This window comes from Oryzias latipes, chromosome 15 (assembly GCF_002234675.1).
Source record: "Oryzias latipes chromosome 15, ASM223467v1".
NCBI classification, from domain to species: Eukaryota; Metazoa; Chordata; class Actinopteri; order Beloniformes; family Adrianichthyidae; genus Oryzias; species Oryzias latipes.
This window is the reverse complement of record NC_019873.2, coordinates 596,549-620,348: the sequence shown is the minus strand read 5'-3', so window position 1 is coordinate 620,348 and position 23,800 is coordinate 596,549. Positions and strand designations below refer to the sequence as shown.

General features: G+C 41.9%; 1 protein-coding gene across 2 annotated transcripts in view; it reads right to left on the bottom strand.

Annotated features, from left to right (window-relative positions):
* itsn1 (intersectin 1) overlaps positions 1–23,800 on the bottom strand; it is a 116,096-nt gene that overhangs the window by 28,224 nt on the left and 64,072 nt on the right. Inside the window, exons 16-30 of one of the 2 annotated variants that reach the window (XM_023963057.1) lie at positions 17,723–17,810; positions 15,744–15,883; positions 13,075–13,211; positions 8,990–9,249; positions 8,090–8,250; positions 7,383–7,397; positions 6,236–6,471; positions 5,981–6,155; positions 5,828–5,914; positions 5,606–5,754; positions 4,826–4,905; positions 4,581–4,753; positions 4,462–4,507; positions 4,213–4,334; positions 2,411–2,534 (exon numbers count right to left, since the gene is read on the bottom strand). In XM_023963057.1, the coding sequence (XP_023818825.1) occupies positions 2,411–2,534; positions 4,213–4,334; positions 4,462–4,507; positions 4,581–4,753; positions 4,826–4,905; positions 5,606–5,754; positions 5,828–5,914; positions 5,981–6,155; positions 6,236–6,471; positions 7,383–7,397; positions 8,090–8,250; positions 8,990–9,249; positions 13,075–13,211; positions 15,744–15,883; positions 17,723–17,810 (1,993 nt within the window). The remainder of the gene's footprint in view (positions 1–2,410; positions 2,535–4,212; positions 4,335–4,461; positions 4,508–4,580; positions 4,754–4,825; positions 4,906–5,605; positions 5,755–5,827; positions 5,915–5,980; positions 6,156–6,235; positions 6,472–7,382; positions 7,398–8,089; positions 8,251–8,989; positions 9,250–13,074; positions 13,212–15,743; positions 15,884–17,722; positions 17,811–23,800) is intronic. The other variant, XM_023963058.1, reaches the window with a different exon arrangement.

The window sequence follows — 23,800 nt, the reverse complement described above, 5'->3', positions numbered from 1 at the left end:
GAAAGGTGAAGAGTAATCATATTTAAACAACTACAGGGCCACTTCCAAATGATTAGTTTTTCTAACATTCAACTGTGTACTGTGGGGTTAATGGACGATCTTTCAGAGAGAACCCAATGTGTGTTTGGGGTTAGGATTATATGTACGTGCATACATATGTGTGCCTATGTGTTTTTCACTATTTTTATAAAACAATTCGGGTAGTTAATTGCCAAATGTTAAGTTCCATCTATATGCAGATGATCCTATCATCTACACAACTGCATCTTCCATTAGTTATGCTGTCAATGAGCTCCAGAGTGCTTTTCAGCAGTTTTAGTTTTCTCTCCCATCACCTGAAGCTGCGCCTTAATGCAAAAAAGACATAATTTATGACATTCTCCATTTCTTGTTCACAAATGTATTACAGGCTGGTATTCAAACACTTGAAGTGGCAATCGAAAAAAGTCTCTTCTTATAAATTTCTCCACTTACATATGATCAACTGTCCTTTAAATCTCACAGTGACCATCTGCTGAAAAACCTGAAGGCTCTGCTGGGTTTTTATTACAGAAGCAAACCCTGTCTGAACACTGCTGTGAGAAAAATAAATGTTCAAACCACCTTCCTCCCAGTTCTGGACTTTGGGGACAATCCGTAGTACATTAATGCTGCCTCTGCAGCTCTCCGCCGCCTGGACTCACTTTATCACCAATTCTGCCTATAGGATCCATCACTGTGAACTGTACTCTCTACTTTCATGGCCTTCCCTCAACCTCAGACGACAAAGACACTGGCTACATTTCATCTACAAGGCCATTCTTGGAAAACTACCGTTATACTTTTGCTGTCTCCTGCTAACAGTGGATACAACTCTCGCTCCTCACACCAGTTTGTCCTCTTTGTTCCCAGGATCTGCACAGAGCTTGGGAAAACTGCCTTTTCCCCACTTCCCTAGGGGCCTCAGGCTCTTTAGCAGCCACATTCTGCTTACAGCATTCACACTTGCAGTAACTCAGATAATGCTTTATATCTAGTTTTTTTTATTAAATCTTGAAATACTGATTTCTCTTTAATATAGAGCAGTCCTATCTGTGGTAAAGTTTCTTAACAGGTACCTTCTTTACTTAGCTTTGCTGTTGGAAAATTCTTAAATGACCTTTTGGCAAGTTTCCATAAATCAGCATCTTTGTTCTCTGTACAATGTAGTCGGTTTAAACTTTCTTTGTAGTCTAGGTTTTGTGCCAAACCTAGATTTACCTTTAACCTGCTAGCCACTGAACACCAACTTTAGCCTCATCTGACTTTTAAGGTTTGGAGGGACAAAAACTACAAAATAAAATGATACCATTATAAAACTTTTATTTGCAACTTTATTAGCAGCATATTTGTAACATAAGGGAGTTGGTTGCTGCATATTGTGCAGAGGAATAAGCTTGGGGTATGGAAACAAGTCTTGCAAAAAATCCATAATTTAATTAAGTCTTATGTTAAATGCAGATGATTTTTTTCTTTGAATTTGAAAGCACTTCTTCAAGTTCCTCACTTGCTCTCTTCTGCCCAGAGAAACTCTCTTAAGACATTTGGATTTGTTAACTTTGCTAGCTGTGGGCTCTTAGTTAGCGATCAGAGCAGTCGCTTCAAGAAGGTAGCAAATATATCTGAGATCTGTGACCAACGTCTTGGCATGTGTCAATAGTAAGTCAAACGACAAACGTGGGGGACAGAATCTGGTGGTTTTCCAAAATAAAACTCCTTTCAGAATCAGAAAATAAAACAGAAATAATGTATGTTAACATTATTTTTGTTTTATTGTGTGCAGGTTGTCACAAAGTTCCTCAAAAGTGTTTGGGACCACTGCTTTAGAACATCATAGCACACATTTAGAGATCTTTAATTTCAGCTCAGCTGTGACCTTGAATGTCTTTGGGAGGTCTATCACATTCAAGATTTTCTCTTAAATATCCAAACAAACTAGTCTGTCAGTGGTCTTTTCCTGGTGTGATACACAATATGTTACCAAACAGCTAAGAGGTTGTTGTAAGACCAGCAAACTGATTGCAGGCTTGAGAACACTTGTTATGCTAAGGAAACACCTGCATGTTACCCATCTTTTATTTAAAAACTGTTTTAAAAAAATCCTTTTTGACCAAGACTGTTAATTTGTTGAATCAGTTGAACAAGAAATCAAATCAAAGTGATTTTTTGTTAATTTTTCCAAATATTTTTAGCTGTCGGTTTCAGGTAATTTCATTTTAGGTTAATGGTTTCTTAAAGAAACTGAGGTGGACAAATAATTGTGTTTTATGTAAAGTGTTTGGCATGTTTTAACTGTAGCTACATGTCAGCGGTGTTCACACAAATCCACTTTCTTTTTGAGTCAAACAATGGGTTATGCAGGGCTAAACCCTGTAACTGTCAGAATGTGTACCTGTGGTGGGAGGGGCCAGTTTGGAGGCATTTGGCTCAGTGGGAGTGGTCTTGCTGGTGCTGGGGCTCAGCAGCTTGACATAATTGGCAGGAAACCAGCCTATCTGTCTCTTTTTCCCTCGAGCCTGCACCCAGAGAAGATTTGTCATTGTGGTTGTTTATTAAATGCACGTCAACAACCAAAGCTGCAATGTGGACAGTTTGTTTTAATCATTACAAACCTAATCGTTGTCTTTTGAAAAAAAAAAAAAAACCTTTACGAATTCTTCAGAGCAGCTGGACTTTTGGTGGTATTGGAGATTTTTCATGTATCATTCCAGTATCTGTTATGGTCCTATCTGCTGTGTGTCTGTGTGTGTGTGTGTGTGTGGTCTGCAGATGTTGCTATTGTTGAAAAGCTGATGCTTTGAAGTGATGAGCACACTTCAGCACATAAGAATATAGACATTCACGTCAGAATCATCAGCTGAAGTACCATAGACTGAGTGGATGGGGCTTTGTTTATTTGTGTCAGTTGTAAATTACACCCCACTTTCTTTGGCTGAGATTTCAAACAGAATAGTAGCTTAATGACAAAATATGTTTCAGACTTGAGGGAAGGTTTCTCCGTTTAGACATACACTCACCGGCACACCTGTCCAACTTCTCATTAAGGCCATTTCTAATCAGCCAATCACACAGCAGCAGCAGAACTCATTACATTTAGGCATTTAGTCACGGTCAAGACAGTCTGCTGCAGTTCAAACTGAGCCTCAGACTGGGGAAAAAAGGTGACTGAAGTGACTGAATGTGGCCAGTGAGCGGCAGTTCAGTGGGCGGAAAGGCCTTGTTGATGCCAGAGGTCAGAGGGGAATGGCCAGACCGGTTCCAGCTGATAGAAAGACAACAGGAACTTAAAGAAGAACTGGTTACTGAGGTCTCCAGAAGAGCATCTCTGAACACACAACACCTCCAACCTTGAAGCAGATGGACTAAAGCAGCAAAAGACCAAACTGGATGCCACTCCTGTCAGCTAAGAACAGGAAACTGAGGCTACAATTCACACAGACTCACCAAAACTGGACCACAGAAGATTGGAAAAACTGTTTCTGGTCTGATGAGTCTCCATTTCTGTTGCAACGTTTGGATTGTAGGGTCAGAAATTGGCGTCAACAACATAAAAGCATGGAGCCATCCTGCCTTGTATAAGCATATAGGGCTGGTGGTGGTGGTAGTATCATGGTGTGGGAGATATTTTCTTGGGTCTCTTTGAGGCTCTTAGTACCAATTGAGGATGGTTCCAACACCACAGCCTCCAGTATTGTTGCTGACCATGTCCATCCCTTTCTGACCACAGTCTCCCATCTTCTGATGGCTACATCCAGACGGATAAAGCGCTAGTCTGGAATCATCTCAGACTGGTTTCTTGAACATGACAATGATTGAATCTCTGCCACCAAGGATTAAGGCAGTTCTGAAGGCAAAAGGGGGTCCAACCCGGTCCTAGCAAGGTGGACCTGATAAAGTGGCCAGTGAGTGACTCCTTTTTAAACCATCTGTACTCACTGTTCAGAATGTGACTTCATTGTCCTTAAAGTAGCATTTGCTGTTCAGGGAGAAGAAATGTTTTCTGAATAAACCTGTTAAGACCAGCAGCTCTGAAGAACAAGTTGACGGCATGTCATGGTGGAGAAGGTCCTTCCTGAACAGAGTTTTTCATATCATTATAACCTCTAAGCTTTTTTCTGCTATTGTGTTCATCCTAATACGTATGGAGTGTACCCTTGTAACAGAAACGTCTCTACTGAAGTTCAGTCTAGTTACCTGCAGCTCACCCTCCCACCAACCCCCTGGATTCTTCTTCCTAATGAGGATCAGCTGTCCCGGAGCCAGTGTCAGCTGCTCTGGCCCTGTTGCAGTGTAGGGGGCGATCACCTGAGCAATCTCTGAAAGAACAAGCAGGAACATCGTGACTGATGAGTTCCAAGATCTATGCTCTGCATAAAAATGTCTTCACAGCTTCCTGTTTTCATAAACATCCTGAAGGTTCAAGCTTTGGTGGATGAACAGTACCTGGCTTCTTCCCTAGACTTCCGGTCTTGCCTGCAAGTCCCAGAGACTGAAGACAGAAATGGAAAAACTGTTAACTTCTGATCCAGTCCTGACCATTGGAGGAAAAAAAGGGCTCTCACCTCCATCGCAGAGTCACGAGGCTTCACGTAATTGGATGGAAAAACTCCAGTCTTTCCCCCGACCGTACCTGTCCACCAATCGCCTTCCTTCCTGGTCACCATGACGATGTCTCCTTGCTGAAAACTCAGGTCCCCCTGCTCACTGCTCTCATATGTGTACATGGCCAAATACTCTACAGAATCATGGTCTGGTGTTACTGCATTTCCACTTCAACTGTGAGTTTATCTGGACTACAAAGGTTTACCTTCTCCAGTCTCTGCATGGTTTGATAGGGAGGAGGGTGAGCGCTTCTCACTGGGTGGGCTCTCTGATCTAGCAGATTCACTGAGAGAGATGAAGAAGAAACTTTATGAATGGGGAAGAAATGAAATATATTTTCTCTGGAGAACGGCCAGACTCACAACATGTCAAATGAATTTCAGGGAGCTAAATGAAATCAAGAATTCTGTGTCCCTGAGTCTCACCCTGACCAGGCCTGAAAGATGGGCACACCAAAAATGTCTGGTAGGCAAATCATGGGGCTGCTGGGCCCATTCCAAGCCATCTGCAACCCACCCCTTGAAGAAGGATGATATGACTGCTTTGAGGAGAAGAGGGGGAAAGGTGGAGTATGTGCACCCGGCTGAGAAGTGTGGGGCACTGAATGCTGTCCTCAAAGAACCAACACGACAAGGCTGTTGTTTGAGACTCAAACAAATCCAATAAGAGTGTAAAGATCTCAAAAAATGGCATGTTCAGAAGCAGACTATCATCAGACTCATCCAAGATTCATGGTCATATAGCCTGATCTTGGGTCAGAACAGTTTGAGGTCTTTCTTGGTCTAGTAGGGAAACATGGGCCAGATCTGACCGGAAAAGTGTGCGTCTCAAATAAGCTTCACGGATTGAACATCTCTATTATACTTTTTAATCACTGGAGATTTGCTGAGGTTTCAAAGTCTATGACATCCTTCCCCACTCCCATGAAAAATGTCCTGGACTCTCCACTGCATCGGTGCATGTTATACTGAATTGTGGGGCTCACCTGGTGGTTTTGCTGCTTGCCACAGCACTCACAGGAGGTGCTACGTTAGTGGAGATAAGCTTCACGTAACTTTTGGGGAACCAGCCTCTCTGCCCACTCTGGAGTTCCCCAAGCCACCACATATCCTGCTGCTCCAGCACCGTGATGACCTGCAGGCAGGAAAGCAGCACAATGTCACAGGGCAGCAGCACAGCGGGAAGGTCACCAGATCTTCAGCTCTACCTCGTTCTTGTTGAAGTTCAGGTGGTTGTCCTTTTTGGCTCTCCAAGGATACAGAGCCTGAGCTTGAAGACCCTCCACCTTCTCCCCCTAACAGCCAAAAACACACAAGTCAGTGTCCACTTGGAAATGCTCTAAAGAATTTACTTTGGGTACCTGTCCCAGCACAGGAGAGGGAGAGGAGCCTGTGGTCATTGTGGCAGGAGTGAAAGCGGAGCGCTGTCGCAGCTGCGCTGAAGGAACGTTCAAAGATGGGTTCTGATTGGCTGAAGAGGTTGGCCATGCGTCCCATCCTTCAGAGTCCGATTGGCTGGCTGTGTTTGACGGCCAACTTGAAGCACACGTGCACAGGTGGGTTAAGGAATGCCCACATGTGGACATATGTCATAAGGTTGGGTCCCTCATACTTACTTTGTGCTAAAGTCTGCCCAGTTACTGTTAATAGAGGATGTAGATGATGAGCCGTGTCCAGAAGCAGGAGGGGGTGTGGCTATTGGCTGCTGGGATTCAGCTGAAGTGGTGGATATCCGACTGATGGGGACTTCACTGTCCGGAATCCGTTCTGCATAATTAGCTGGAAACCACCCGGTCCGACCTCTGAGCTCCCCGCCCAACCAGCCGGGCTCTCCCGTCTGGGACTCATCCACCTGTGGGGTCAGGATAATGTTTGCTAAGGCAACCTGTGCTCATGTAGAAATTGTTCAGAGCTGCAGGCCAATCTGCATCTCTGGTGATCTCAGTCTCCTCATGGAAAGCTCAGCTTCTTTTGGACATTGAGAGCCAACTTAGTTTTAGCAGTTAGAACAACACAAACAGAAAAATACTTATTTAACCCAGGGGATAATCCATAAAAACTAAATAAACATTACAACATTTAGATGAATTATTATGGACTTAAATGTTTATAGTTAAGAATCTTACTTAAGATCACCTTCCTAATTACTACATTTTAGAATTCAGTAATTTAGTAATTGAAGCAAAAAAGCTGTCAAAGTAAAAACAGTCTTATCTACAGGGGATGCATGGGGGGCTTTAAACAATCCTACACGAACAGCTCATTTTTTACAGTCCTGTTATTGTACTGTTGGGTAGATGTGTCTGAATCTTCAGAAGGAGATACAAGAGCAGGGTTTTATGCATGATTTGAAGTGATATGAAGTGTGCACAGCGTCTGCATGGTAGAAGCATCATGCTCAACCAAAGCTCACATTGAGTTGTTTTCTATTGCAAAGCAGAACAAAACCTGATGACTGATCCATCAGAATCAAACGGGTCAGCTCAGAACAAGAATGATATATATATATACATCATATATATAGAATGATATATATATATATATATATAGAATGAGATATATATATATATATATATATATATATATATATATATATATATATATATATATATATATATATATATATATATATATATATATATATATATATATATATATATATATATATATATGAATGAACATAAAGAGGAAATGAACCAATGGCAGCAGATGATTTATGGTAAGGGGAGAACAAAACTGCACTGAAGGGGGGCAACCACTTACCCATTCCCCCTTCACCTTCAGAAGCAGAGGAGAGAGGAGAGGGTTAGTGCATAATACAGCTAATATATAGTTATCATTTGTTCAAATTCTCTTCTTCTTAAAATTCTGTCATCAACATGAATCTCAACTTCAAAAATGTGTGACAAGGATTCAGTTTATGTGGGATGATGTGGGATGCATCAACGAAACACAAGCTGAGTAAAACACAATTCCATTGTTTACCCTTTGGGAAATAATATCTCTGTTTTTCCATCTGGCAACAGAAATCAGTTCATTGTGAATAAACCCTGAAATCTACAGTAGTAATGAAAATGTTTGCAAAAAGTTTACTCTGAAAGTAAGAGAAAATTAATAAAAGATATATTTTATAGAAACTTTAATGCTTTTATCCGTATTGCTTACCTGTTCTAAAATGGATAACTCAAGCATAAGTCAAAGCAAACATCGAGCATTAATAATCAGAGTTAAACTGTAGCTACATGTAGTGCACATATAAGAAATGAACCTTAAAACAGGTCTTTATTGACACACTGTTTAAAACATACTGAAAATAAGCCAACAGGTTCTTTCAATTGGCAAAGAGAAGTGTTTTTTAAACGCCGACTGTTCCCACTCTTCCATGCTGCTACTGTAAGTCTGGGATGAGTTCTGTTGTACTTTGTTGAAACCACCCATGCATCAGTTAAAGTAAAAGCAGAGTTACGCACCATGATAAGGTCTCCAGGTACAATGCTGATCTCATCGTGGCTCCGGGCATCAAAGGGGTACAGCGCCCGGTAATACACCACTTTTAGCTGTGGTTGCTGCTGCTCGACGACAGCAGCAGACGCCTTCTGCTCAAAGAGGCTAGGAGCCTGCGCCTTCTCCACTGAAACACAGCAGAAGCAAGCAAACCCAGTGTCATCAGTCACATTCCAGCTCCGATGAGGAGCTTTGACTCTGGTTTCATCTGGCAGTTTGCTTTCCTGGTGGATGAGTGAAAGTATCTGTGTTGTTTTTTAAATGAAAACCTTTCTGAATCAGAACTACCAGTTTCTTTGCAGAGGTGGAACGGTTTCAGACCTCGTCGGACGGTTCAGGCTTCCACAGGGTGCATTCATTTCTGATGTGCACAGTTATTTGGCCATTAACCCGTACTTACAACCATGCACATAGTCGATCTAGAATTTATCTTTTTAGTTGTGAAATTTGAAAAACATTTTCATTCTGAGATCTTCATGCTTTTAGTTTCTTCAACATTCTTGGTTTAAAAAAAGCCTTAAAGCAAACCTTTAAGAGATTCTGGATTAATTTAGTTTTTGTCACTTTTTTGTCCAGTTTTTGAAATATGAAGCACATTTATGGTCTTTACAAAATAAATTTCTTGAAAACCTTTAGAACTGTGCTCCTACAAAGCTAGAAAGAACATGCAGACAATAATAATCCAGGTGGCATCCCATCTGTCACCATTTCTGAAATCCTTATGGTTTACTCAGTGGTTTTTAGTCATAGAGAATACTTTATGAGTTGGACTAGAAGTCTTTTTGATGGTTTTGAGAGAACCATCACACATACAACTGATCCATGCTTTAAACACTTTACACACTCACAAACACACACGCACATACCCGCTGAGGCCCACGGGTCAGCTGGCTGGTTGAACAGTTTGTTGAATTTATCTTGCATTTCCCCCTTTTCCTGGCCTTCCTCCTCCTTCCCTTCCAGAGTCCCTGCTCCTTTCCTGCCCCCAGCCTCCTCCTCCATGCCTCTCCTCTTTCGTTCTTCTTCCTTAGTGACTCTTTTTAACCAGGCATGTGAGGCAGAGGTGGGGCTGGGAGCTGCAGGGGCAGTGTCATCCCTCCGGCAGACAGGATCCTCTGAGGTGGATCTGCAGCAGGACAGACTCTGATGTCAAAGAAGCTCCTTTCCTGGGATCAGATATTTGATCCTATTTACCAGAAAAACTATCTTCTAACTGCTGCAGGAAGTAAAGTTTACTTATATGCCCCAATAAAAAAAACACAACTATGATAAAATACTAACTAATACCTAGAGAGGAATCAATAGACAAATGAGATAAAAACTATGAAAACAACCCTTACAGTGCGGCAATAAAGTACTTAATCAGCCAGCAATTGTGCAAGTTCTCCCACTTAAAAAGATGATTGAGGTCAGTAATTTTCATCATAAGTAAACATTAACTATGAGAGACAAAATGAGAAGGAAAATCCAAAAAAATCACATTCTCTGATTTTTCAAGAATTTCTTTGCAAATCATGATGGAAAATATAGTACAGTAGGACACACCTTCTCATTCAAAGAGTTTTCTTTATTTTCATGACTATGAAAATTGTAGATTCACACTGAAGGCATCAAAACTGTGAATTAACTCATGTGGAATTATATACATAACAAAAAAGTGTGAAACAACTGAAAATATGTCATATTGTAGGTTCTTCATAGTAGCCACCTTTTGCTTTGATTACTGCTTTGCACACTCTTGGCATTCTCTTGAAGAGCTTCTAGAGGTAGTCACCTGAAATGTTTTTCACTTCACAGGTGTGTCCTGTCAGGTTTAATAAGTGGGATTTCTTGCCTTATAAATGGGGTTGGGACCATCAGTTGTGTTGTGCAGAATTCAGGTGGATACACAGCTGATAGTCCTACTGAATAGACTGTTAGAGAGCAGGTCAATGGCACACAGAGTTCTAGCATCTCTACAACAACTGTTCAAAGGAGACTGTGTGAATCAGGCCTACATGCTAGAATATCTGCTAGGAAACCACTGCTAAAGAAAGGCAACAAGCAGAAGAGACTTGTTTGGGCTAAAGAACACCAGGAATGGACATCAGACCAGTGGAAATCTGGGCTTTGGTCTGATGAGTCCAAATTGGAGATTTTTGGTACCAACCACCGTGTCTTTGTGCGACGCAGAAAAGGTAAAGGGATGGACTCTACATGCCTGGTTCCCACCGTGAAGCATGGAGGAGGAGGTGTGATGGTGAGGGGGTGCTTTGCTGGTGACACTGTTGGGGATTTATTCCAGATTAAAGGCATACTGAACCAGCATGGCTACCACAGCATCCTGCAGCAGCATGCTATTCCATCCGGTTTGCGTTTAGTTGGACCATCAGTTATTTTTCAGCAGGACAATGACCCCAAACACACCTCCAGGCTGTGGAAGGGCTATTTGACCAAGAAGGAGAGTGATGGGGGGCTGCACCAGATGACCTGGCCTCCACAGTCACCTGACCTGAACCCAATCAAGATGGTTTGGGGAGAGCTGGACCGCAGAGTGAAGGCAAAAGGGCCAACAAATGCTAAGCATTCTGGGAACTCCTTCAAGACTGTTGGAAGACCATTTCAGGTGACTACCTCTGGAAGCTCATCAAGAGAATGTCAAGAGTGTCCAAAGCAGTAATCAAAGCAAAAGGTGGCTACTATGAAGAACCTACAATATGACATATTTTCAGTTGTTTCACACTTTTTTGTTATGTATATAATTCCACATGAGTTAATTCACAGTTTTGATGCCTTCAGTGTGACTCTAAGATTTTCATAATCATGAAAATAAAGAAAGCTCTTTGAATGAGAAGGTGTGTCCAAACTTCTGAGTTTAGTTGCCCAGATAAATTACAGTACAGTCCTTTGGTACTCTAGTCAAGTTATATCCAGTTATATTGATGGTTGTTCTAATCACCTATGAGCTTTAGGATCTTATCTTTTCACATCTCCAAAGGATGTGAAAAGGTCCTGCTGTTCTATTTCCACATTCAAACCAACACTGAGCTTCATCTGATTTGTTATAATGCTTGCTTGATATGTTTGGTGTAATAAAAAATGAATTGTGATTTCTCATGTAAATTCTCTCTACAGGTTCAAACATGAAGTAATCATTGCTTTCTTCCATATATTGAGGGACATCCGATATAGTCACTTTAGCTTCTTTTCCCCTCTGACTTTAATATATGTTGTAGGAAGAATTCTAATTATTTCTTAATTGAACAAATCTAAAGCAGATCTTGTTTTTCCAAGTCATACTATTTTTGGGAATGTATAGACACCTGTTCACAACCTCAAACAGTCACACTCCAAACTCTTCTATGGCCAGGGCCAGAGAGCTGTCTAAGGACACCAGAAACCAAATTGTTGACCTGCACCAGGCTGTAACGAGCTTGTATTTATCGGGCGAGACCTGCAGAGCTGATAGCAGGGAGAGGCACGCGGGGCGGCTTCAATAAGCACTCCGATCTTCTACCGGGAACTTGACGTGCTGCGGGGCAGAGACCAACTCGCTGATGACAGACTGAGAGTTCGCGCCAGCGTTGCCAGATAGAGTCAAAGGTTTCCAGCCGAAAAGTCATCTGAAAACCGCCAGACCCAGCCAAAAACCGCCCAGCACAGCTTTAGCTTTTGTTGATGTTTTTTTTCTTACTGGACTTATAAAATAAAAGATTTTTCTAAATTTCCTCCTTGTGCTGCGCTGGAGCGACCCGACTACCGTATTTAGCGCTCTCTGTGTAGGACACACTGAGGAGCCAACTCTCAGCTGCAGAGGATGTGAACAGGTGAACAGGTAGAGAGGAAAAGCAGGTGGAGAGGCGGGGGAGGGGCTTTGGCTTCAAACTCTGTCAGAGAGATGCAAACACGGGCGTCAGATTGAGACGCAGCTTTCCGTGCGGGAGTTGAAGCAGAGACTTTCCTTGGGATTATTTTATAAACCCAAACATGGAAACATGATTACCAAGTAGAACTCTTCAAAATAATAAACCTGATCTCTCCACATTCTCCGTGTCTACCATGCATTGACAAACACATCGCTCCATGCAGCGATCAGACCAGAACCAGTAACTCCTCCCAACGCGGCCGCGGTATCATCCTTTAAAGAACATAATGTGCATTTGCAGCGACGTATGCTTCAGACGATGTCCGATTGGCCAATCTACATGTCAATCAAGTCCCGTACTTCTCAGTGAGGATTTTGATTGGCTGGTGGATTTTAAAGAAGTACTTTTTAAAAAAAATCTTTTCTGGCCCGCGATCTACACTCATGTCCTTGAAGATCGACCGGTAGATCGCGATCGACGTAATGAGCACCTTTGAATAATATATACATGCATAATATATATAATGATGTCAAAACGGGTTGTGGCTCCGGGAGCTTTCTTTTTTATTAGGGGCGGTCCCAAATGGCTCTTTGAGTAAAAAAGGTTGCCGACCCCTGACCTAGTGAATGACCTGCCGAGAGCTGGGACTCAAACCCTGCAGTGCCAGACGTGTCCCCCTGCTAAAGCCAGTACATGTGCAGAACCGTCTACAGTCTGCTAGAGAGCATTTGGATGATCCAGAAGAGGATTGGGAGAATGTCCTATGGTCACATGAAACCAAAATAGAACTTTTGGGTGAGAACTCTACTCATCGCTTTTAGAGGAGAAAGAATGCTGAGCTGCATCCAAAGAACACCATAGCCACTGTAAAGCATGTGGGTGGAAGCATCATGATTTGGGATGTTTTTCACCAAAGGGCCAGGACGACTGACGACTGGTAAGGAAAGAATGAATGCGGGTGGGGTTGTCTCAAGTTCCTAGGCCTAAACTACAGGAAGCTGGTGTTACATGATCCTGTTCTTTATTTGGGATGACCGTGCCGGTAAACATGTGTTGAGCCTGACCTCCCCGCTCTTCAATCCATCTGTCAGGTGCTTCGTTCTTACCCGCTGTCTTGCAGCTCGGCAGACTTCCTGTCACTCGGCGTGTGCACCTGAGAGCGTGTGTGTGTCTGAGTGTGTGTGTCCCCCTCAAGATCCCTCTGCTTCTGCCTCTGCTGCCGACTGTGGATTTCTCGCAGCTCCTGAAAAACATTGTGAGATACAGGAAGGAACAGTAATGAGGAGAACGTGGAAACAGAAGGAATGGTTGCTACGGGTTCCCACTAAGAGCAAACATGACACTAGCGGCAGGAACTGTGCATGAGTCAGGTGATAAGGCAAGTCTTCTCCATCCCAACACTGCTCCTGCAGCACGGGAACCAGAAAGGCCTTTAGAGAGTGAAACCTGTCTTAATTTAGGGCAGGATATCCTCAGCTGTTCAATTCCAGGCGCTGCCTCCAGGCACTTTGTTGGTGAATGGCAGGAATGGAGTGGCTCCTCATTCAGGTGCAGCGTTTAAGGACTGCCTTTAGGAGCTAAGCTAACGAGCTCCATTGTGGCTCTGATCCTGTGCTGAATGTAGGAGCTGCGTTTAGGAGCTAAAGCTGACAGATGTGAGCCCATCAACTGCTGTTGGTTTCTCAGCTGATGGTTCCTCTTTCTGGTCTGTTACACAATTGCTGATGCATACACACACTTCCAAGCAGGGAAAAGGTGCTCTAGCAGTGGAAAGGAGCATACTTTGCATGACAGGCAGGAAAAGAAAACAAAAAATATTCAGACCGTAAAGAATAAGTCAGAGGAGGTTACAGGGGCTGATTGTTAAAGGGACCAGTTCTGTGTAGCCATGACAACCACATGTGCCATTGAAAAACAACACATTCAGTTACTATGACAACACAAGGCAGTGTTGCTTCCTCAAATACTTATTCAGGGAGGAGACCAACCAATGAGAGGGAGGACACTATCCTTAACACGCATGTTACTGCAGCACTGCAGCACACCACACAGCGTCATCTTCATGCATGTCTGAAACATAGGTCTGCCGACACGCAATAGGAGCAGAGTAATCAGATAAAAACAAAACCTAAGTAGAAATCTGACCTACAGTGTTAGCCAGAACTAAGCAACTGGATAAGTAGGAAAGAACCGCCAGAGAAAGCAGTAAATAAGACAGAAGAATGAACAGAGAAACCTCTGAGGGGTGGAGCTAACGACAGCAAAAATGATAGAAAGGGGGGACCGGGCCTTTATAACATGCCCCAGCCTAGTCAGACTCACAGCTGACACACAATCCTGCCGCTGTCTCTGCTTCTGCTGCTGAAACTCACAACATGCACATACACACAAATAAACACTGTTAGTGCACTGTACCTGCACAGACTTTTGATAAACCTCCACACATTTATATATCTGGATCAGCTTTTAAATCCATTCCTACCCTAAAGACAAGCAGCTTCTTAGAGCTGCAGGTTTTCCACGTCTGGATGGGATTTTGGTAGGATCCATACGAGGTTTTGACTTACAACGAAAACGTCACACAAACATTTGCTGATCTTTCCTTCAGGTTCACTCACATCAGCAAAGCTTAGGTTAAAGAGCTTTAGAAAAAACTTCTTAAATGCAGTAAAAAAGCAAACTCTTGAGCTCAGTGGACTCCTAAACAAAAGTATAGTTTTAATTATACATCAGTATACAGTGGGGCAAAAAGTATTTAGTCAGCCACCAATTGTTCATGTTCTCCCAGAGAAAAAGATGACAGGTCACCAGATCTCAACCCCGTAGAAAATCTTTGAAGGGAGTTGAAAGTCTGTGTTGCCCAGCAACAGCCCCTCAACATCACTGCTCTAGAGGAGATCTGCATGGAGGAATGGGCCAAAATACCAGCAACAGTTTGACTGCTGTCATTTCCAACAAAGGGTATATAACAAAGTATAGAATTGAACTTTAGTTATTGACCGAATACTTATTTTCCACCACAATTTACAAATAAAATTCTTAAAATATCAGACAATGAGATTTTCTGGATGTTTTTTCCTCATTTTGTCTTCCATAGTTGAGATTTTCTCCTCTGTTTAAGTGGGAGAACGTTTTTGCCCCACTGTATACTAATATTATAAATATGTGTATTATAAGTCACAGGTTATCAGTGTGTTTCTGATGAGATCAGCACAAAAAATTAAAACTGTTAGCTGTTTCTGCAAGACGTCCATTTCCCAGATGCAGTACCACCCCCATTCAGCAGTGGCAGTGTTCTCTACCTTTCTCCCACTCTCCTTCTCCTGCAGTCGCTGTTGTAGCGCTTCTATCCTGGCACAGTGGTTGGCATAGAACTCACACAGAGACTGGCATGGAGCAAAAGGCCAGTGTGGGAGAGAAATGAAAGGAAAACAAAAAGGAGGGGGGAGGGGTTTATTTTGTGGAATAATCACAAAGAGAAAAGTACAGTCAGGACAACAAAAAAAGAAGAGCAAAACAGAAAAAAAGAGCAGAGAAGCATGGCAGAGGCAGCATGATGAACCCTAACCCAGGGAGAAGAAGTGAAGCAGAAGGTGGGGGGGAGCACTGTCATATACTGTACAAGCACAATCATCACAAAGAGAGACTTGGGTGTTTCAGAAACTTAAGAAGCAGCTGCCTAAGCAGTGAAGACCCAATGAGACTTCAGTATAGTCTGTGAGCTGTCAGTTTTAATGCTCACAAAGAGAAGCTGTTTTCTGGTAATACTCATTACCTTCAGCTGCGTGTTGAAAGCATCAATCTCCAACAGTTTGGCTCTGGTTTCTCTCTCCACTAGGTCCAGCTGCTCTCTCAGCTGCTTTCTGCTGATCTCTTTCAGGTCCAGAGCCTTCTGCAGGGATGACAGGCTGTCGCCTTCAACACGAACAGACACACAGTCATACTCAGAGAGGAGGGGGTCTGGAAAATCAATCCCATTGGACGTCAAGGCCGTGTCACATAGTCACTGCATACATTTTGCACATTTTCCGCAGAATTATGGGGGAATTTTGAAAGATTCAAACACAAGAATGCACGCGGTTTCATGTATGCACGCTCAGTCAGAGATGTTAAACTTTCAGTGTGTGATCAATGCACAACCAGACTTAAGAACGCGCATATTCGTAAGCGCTCCAAATGCAGAAGCCTGAAATTCTGGTCTATGCAAACTTTCATTAAAAGTGGCCGCTTGAACGTGAGTCGACGCACCTGCTGTGAATGCAGCTTGACTTCAATACCGTATACAGCAGCACATATCACGAATCACTAATGGACCACCTATAAACTAGCGGTGTGCTTTGGCAAGAGTCTAGCGATACGATACATATCCCAATATTGTAAAGGAACACATATTTTTACAAAAATATGACTTAGAAAAAACTCTACCTGAATGTCAATATGTCTTCCATTGTAATAAAATTGTCAAATTCAGTTTATTTATTGATCACAATATTAAGCACTGCAACTGTATCTCATATACAAGTTGCTTTTACCCAAGCAAATTCATATTGCTTTTATTTTGGTAAGTTAAAATATAGAAAGGGAACAGTCAACATTGTCTGATTTCCACAACAAAATATATTCCAGTATAAGAAAAAACAAAGAATGAATGTGCCTTAACCAATAAGGTTCTAAAGTATGATTGAAGAAATAAAGTGCTGTTAATTTTTAAAATTGCTTAATGTAGCTTCTCCAGTACTTCTAAACGGTTCAGGAGCCTGAACGGTGCCACAAAAATTAAGGGGGGGAGGGGGACCCCCACTAATTCTTTCCAGAAACAATAAAGTGTGATGATGAGGCAGCAGGACAGGGTGAAGGAGATCGCTTTAAGGTGGCAAAGATGCTTTGTTGGCATCACAGTCTTCTCTGCACCATTGCAGCTACGCTTTCTCACATGTGAAAGTAAACTAGTAACGCTCATCGCCACGACGTTGGCCTGTTTTCTAGAGCGTTGTACACATCACTCTGATCACTGAACTAGAATCTGTTGCTGGGAGGTTCTGCAGAACTTTAGCCCGCTTTGCCGATAGCATTTTAGCCGATGCTAAGCGCATTAGCCGCCATGCAGCTGCCATGCTTCACTCGTTCTGAGCCGCCACAAAGCACCGCAATCCATGTTTTTATAAGTTGCTGGCAGCAACATGGCACAGAGTTTCGGTTCGGTACACATTCCAAGTAAAAACGAAGTAGTTAATGTCTCAAAAAAAATCCAAACAAGCTGCCTCTAGCTGAGGTCTTCCTGTTGTTTTGTGTGGTGTGGAGAGGCTCTGTGTTCTCTGCTGCCAACTAACGGTCCGGGTTTAAGTGGAAAACAAGAGTCAGACACCGAAGGACGCTCAGAAATAAATAATATCGTCCTGACAGCATTTTTGAATCGATATAAGTATCGCCAAATTAACTATTGGGATATTTTGCCGAATCGATTTTTTCTTACACCCCTACTATGAACAGTGCAATAATCAGGCACGGTTCATGCTCTACGTTGATAAACGTGTTCTTTGCATGCTTTATTTGTCCTTCTTCCGTGGTTTAAACCTGGTTCATTTGTGATACATGTGCTTTTTTCATGTGTATTCACATATAACCAGTTTTTATCCATGCAATATGAGCAAAATGCATGTAGTGGCTACGTGTCAAGGCTTTCAGGAAGGAACATTTTCAAAAACTTCAAGTGTCATCTTAAGTTTAGAACAGTGTGATGAAGGAGAAACTTACTGTGCAAACTGCTCTGCTGAACCTGCTTCAGCTGATCGTTCAGACTCTGCTTGTCAGGAATCAGCCTCCCCAGCCACTGCTGGGATTCCTACACACCAGGAAAAACCCTTTTGTAGACTTTATTTATTCATTTATTAAATGAGTTTCAAACAAGTTGCTAGTATTCAATATGGCACATATCATATGGTTAAAATAAAAAAAATAGCAACAACAACAAAAATAACACAGACATGTTTGAAAGGGATAAGGCAGAAATTAGCTTATTAAAGCCTGCCTGTTCCTATATTTCAGTATTTTGCCCATGTCATTTGTATGGGAATATTTTTGAACTTATGGATATTTTCGCATTCTTTTGTTCTGATTTAAACTGAAAAACCAATATTCTGCGGTTGGTTCATGTCAATGGTAGTTTAAAATCTCAAATTCATTTTAAATAATTTCTGAATATTGTCTGGTAATAGGTTAAATACCTAATACATTGATAATACGTTCGGATATTGTAATAAAACTTGTGATTTTAATCATTTAGAATGTGTAAAAAGTTGGTTTGTATGTTTTAAATACCCTACTTTGTGCATGATCCGGACTGCTGATTTTTGTAATACGTATAACTGATGTAATGAAGGTTTATCATTATTTCCCCAAAATTCATTACAGTATGAGAAGTAGGGGGGGAAACAAAGAAGCTATTTAAGTGCGTAGTGAATTGTAGTCCAGGAAGTTTTTAACTTTGTATATTATTGAAAGATTTTTAGGGATTTTTTTTAAGTGTCTAATGTTTTCCATGATAGCTTACTGTCAACTATTAATCCTAAAAACTTGTTCTATTGTACAGTTTCTATTGGGAAACTTTTGTTTTCCAAAATTTTCCATATTACAGTTTTCTTTAAAGGTAGTGATTTAGTGAATATTTTTTGCAATCCAGCCATTTTTAAAATAATATTTAGTCCTGTATTTATATTCCTAATAAGATTAGAATAATTTTCATCTCTTCAAAAAATGATGTGTCATCTTCAAACAGAACAAGTTTTTCTTTTTTTTCCCTTTTAACTTGTTGTGTCCAAAAGCTGAGCAAACAGATGAGATGTACAGATCAGTACATGATTTTATGTTTCTGATGTTCCTGATGCTTCATAAAAGGAAAAAAAAAGAAAGAATTATGTCATTAATGTAGATTATAAATAGTTTTGGTCCTAACACAAAACCCAGAGACACACCACATGTAATTTTTAAGATTATTAGAAGTATCCTGATCAATATTAACATGATGTACCCTTCCTGTAAGACATTCTTTTATCCACTTCAGGGCTCCAGACTGCGACCATTTGGTCGCATTTTGCGACCAAAATTTGAGAGTGTGCGACTGAATTTTACATCCAGTAAATTTGCCTCCCCCACCCTCCGTATTTTTTATAGGGCAAGTCAATGATCAATGAAATAATCAATGAGACGCGAGCGCACACGCACGCAAACACACACACAAACCCGCACACATACTCTTGAGACGAGAGCACACACTCGCGTAAGTGGCTAAAATGCGTGTAGGGGGAGGGGCCTAGAGATAATCGAGCGCGCGTGAACATCTGTGGGAAGGAAACGGAGACAAATATCACAACCTGATATGTGCGTCTGAGCTAAGAGCAAGCGAACCATTGATTCGTTCTTCCGACCTGCGGCTAGTGTACCAGTGCCAGAGTGTACAGCAGGGGTCTCAAACTCGCGGCCCGCGGGCTATTTGTGGCCCCCACCTTGAAATGAAAGTTTAATTTTAATGCGTCCTGCCACTTTGTATGAATGATACCTTTTCATTGTCGTGTGCGGAGCTGACAAACCAACCAATCACAGTGGGGTATATGACTCTTGGGGGGCGTGACAATGACAGGGCTTAAAGGCCGGAAACCTGACAGCCCCCTCCCCAGACCACATGAAGCAGTTCCTTCCTTTCCTTTTTAGAACGTATCTATTCGCTCGTAATTTTCTAAATGCATGCAGTCCGTGCTGAACTTTTCTCTGGGCCGCACAGACCCGGAGGTTACGGGGGTTACGGTTAAGCGCGCGGCGTCGCATCCCCCCAACCAAACGGTTTATGCACGGCTGTTACAGCAGCACACCGCTCCCGCGGGAGTCGGGTCAGCTGAGGAGAATAAATGTCCCACACCTACATACGTGACAGCTAACGGGGCTTGAACTTTAAACACGTGTGAGCAACAACACGGTTTAGTCCGAGACGCACTTAAAACACGTGGTGAAAATGCAACGATAGAAATGTTTGAGATGAACCAGCGACTCGCCTGGGGGAGACCAGGCCGGGGGGGGGGGGTGATTGCGAATCTGCAGCGAGACTGAAGGAGAACAGGAAGTTGGAGTTCAATTTAGTTCAATTTAGTTTTAATATTCCTCTCCCCCTTAGTATGATCTGTGTTATTATATATTTTATATTTATTTGAATGTTTTGTAATGGATGTAGCCTATTTTTAATCAATTGGTATTTTAAATTGTTTCAATTTCTCACTTAACTACAAAAACCATCAGGACACATGTCCCATAATGCATTGTTTTGTAGTCGTAGGGCAGCTTTCAGTCAGTTCAGTACTAAATTTCCAGCTGCATTCGGTAGGTTGGGGCCTTGCTGCCCCCACCCCTTTCTCCTGATATTTTTGTGATGATTGACAGGTGATGTTGGAGCAAAAACAAAAATATATGTCACACACCAGGTGATCTGAACAGCGTTGCGTCCACCTGGGTGATCTCAAACACGCTTATTGTGCTTCTTGGCTGCACTTATTTGGTGTCACCAAGATAAATTTCCATCCGTTTTTGAGCTTTTCTCTGATCTCAGGTATCTGTATCGATTGTTCTGATATCCAGTGAACATCGCCCGTTCTTTTACAGTTTACCATCTTCTGTCAGTTTACCTTGTTGTTGCATCTTCAAAAGTGCAGATTAAAATGTGACACTGAATTTGAAACAGCGCATTGTAATTTCTGCATATATTATTAAAGTATTTATTAGTAATACAGAGGAAATTAGTAGATTTGGTTAGAATGTTGATTTACGGTATGCGCCCCTAAATTTTCTGGTTGTGCCCCTAAAATTTTCAGTTGGGGGCCACTGTGCTCCAAGTGAAAAAAGTTAGTCTGGAGCCCTGCACTTCCATGCTATTCCTATTATTCCATATTGTTCTAATTTACTGAATAGTATTATATAGTATCAAATGCTTTTTTGAAGTCAATAAATATACCAGCTGCATGATTCTTTTTTTTTTTTTACTTGTCCTGTCCAACAGCTGAACAAACAGATGAGAGCTGAAGGCCTCTTGTGTTGGACATATTTATTTTAACAAAAGGGGTTAATCTTCTGACAAACCAGAGGTATGTCTGGATAAACCCCTTTTGTAATCGAGGCCAAACTTGATTCATTTTAATCATATTTGAAAATCTTTTGTGTTGGACCGGACGGAAAAGGAAAGAAGAGAGAGGGATGTTAGAGAGGGGGGAAAAGAGGGTGATTATAGAAGTGGAAGTGAACCCCCCAACACCCGCACGGTAGCAGATAGAGAACAACCGTCCCCCGGGCAATCACATCCGCCACCCAGGCCAGGGCCAGCAGGACCGCCAAGGGGCCCCCCAAAGCCAGAGAGCAGGGAGGCATGGGGGGAGACAGAGAGTGCAAGCTCCAGCCCAACCAGGAGAGCAACCCCCCCGCCGCGGCGGGAGGGCCCAAAGCGGGACCCCGCCCCAGAAGAGCGCCCACAGCCCCAGACAAGAACCTTATTACCACCCAGGAGTTCTCAATAGTTTCAAAATAAAATTGTATTCATCTTAATTGTGTAGCCCAATGATACCAAATTATATTTGGACATTTTAACCCATTTTAACGTGAGCTGGGCTTACACCGTCGTGAGACAGGTTAGTTTTTCAACCTATGGCAGTTGCATTAAAGATAATCGAATTCATGCTTTTTCATTTTTCCAAATATGCAACAAATTGTTTTTTTCTTTTTGAAAAAAAAATTATCAGGTGGGGGCAATGGCAAATTCTTAAACACATGCAACATTTTGGGGAGAATATTCATTTTTATAACATTGACTCTTCCAATCAAGGACATCCACCTATCAACAGACACTGTAGTTTCATTTATCAAAGATTCATAGTTAACCCTTAACAACATCGTTTAGTTTACGTCTGATTTCTATACCTAAAAATGTAAAATGATCCATGAGTTTAAATAATAGAGTCTGTTAGGATTTCTTTTATTTTTTCTGTGCGGCCGGTACCAAATGACCCGTGGCCCGGTACCGGCCCGCGGCACGGGGGTTGGGGACCACTGATCTAAACCATGACTAAGATTAAGAATCCTCCTAACAGTATGAAACTCCTGTCGCCCTAAAATGAAGCCATTTGGATCCCTTTGGATTACATAGGGTAAAGTTTCTTGTAGCCGTTTGGCCAAAATTTTACATAGAATTTTTAAATCAGCATTCAAAAGGCTTACTGGTCTCATGTTTTCGCAACAGTTGTTTGGGCAGCCAGGTTTGGGTAGTAGTGTTATAGTGGCTGCTGTCAGCGATTTTGGTGGACTTCCACATTGAAATGTTCTAAAAACATATCCACAAGAGGTTTAAGTAGTTTAGATTTTAATTTTTTATAAAACTCGATTGGAAGTCCATCAGGGCTAGGTGTTTTACCTACCTTCATATCGACAATAGCCTTACTGATATCTTTTTCCTCCAAATTAGCTTCAAGTCTTTCTGTAAATTTGTCTGGGATTTAAGGGATTTCTACAGAATCTAAAAATATCATTTGACTATCACAGTTTCCCCTGAGTTGTATAGTTACCCATAATATTCTCTGAATTCTTTTCTGTATTCTACAGGATTGGTTATTGTAATACCTTTGCTATTTTTTGATTGAAGTTATTGCTTTTTTAGTTTTTAATTGTTTAATTTGTTGCCATGTCAACAAAGACCCCACCTTCTCTTCTTGTTCATGGATGTTCTGATTAAGTCTGATGTCAGAAATTGCTCTATCTGCGGACATATTATTGTATTCTGTTTTAAGTGTCAACAATTCTTTTTCAGCATTAGCAGTGTTATTGCTGATCAGCTTATTCTGAAGAGTTTTTATTTTAGTCTCAAGTAATAATCTCTCTTTATGAAAATCTCTAGATGTGGATGAGGTGTAGCTAATTATATATCCTCTCACTACAGCCTTAAACCGCTCCCATTTTATTGCCTAAGTTGTTTCATGTGTATTAACCTTGAAGTAGTCATTAATTACCATTTCAATGTAATTAGGAAAATTATTGTCTAACAGCCACTTTTAATCTAGCCACAGGGGTTGCAAGCCAGTTGCTTCTGTGTCGGTCCCAAGCCCGGTTTGTTTGAGAAGGTTGCGTCAGGAAGGGCATCCGGCGTAGAAATTCCCAAAATAACCATGCGAATCATCCACAACACTTTAGACATACCGGATCGGTCGAGGCCCGGGTTAACAACGACCGCCACCGATGCTGTTAACCTACAGGGTGTCGGTGGAAATTTGACTACTGTTGGTCGAAGAAAGAGGGGAGGCAGAAGGGTCCGTGGCCAGAGAGAGAAGGGAAAAGGCAGGAACATAGGTTTGAGAATAGGGACTCTTAACGTTGGCACAATGACAGGGAAAGGCAGAGAGCTGGCAGACATGATGGAGAGAAGGAAGGTAGATGTACTGTGTGTGCAGGAGACAAGGTGGAAGGGCAGCAAGGCACGTAGTATTGGAGGAGGATACAAAGTGTTCTATCATGGTGTTGACAGGAAGAGAAACGGGGTAGGAGTGATTCTGAAGGGGGAGTTTGTAAACAGTGTTCTAGAGGTGAAAAGAGTCTCAGACAGGATGATGAGCCTAAAGTTAGAAATTGAAGGGGTGATGGTGAATGTAGTCAGTGGGTATGCGCCACAGGTTGGCTGTGAGTTAGAAGTGAAGGAGAGATTCTGGAGTGAGTTGGATGAGGTCATAGAGAGTATCCCCAGAGGAGAGAGAGTTGTTATTGGAGCAGACTTTAAGAGGTGATGAGGAGGTGATGGGCAAGTTTGGTGTGAAG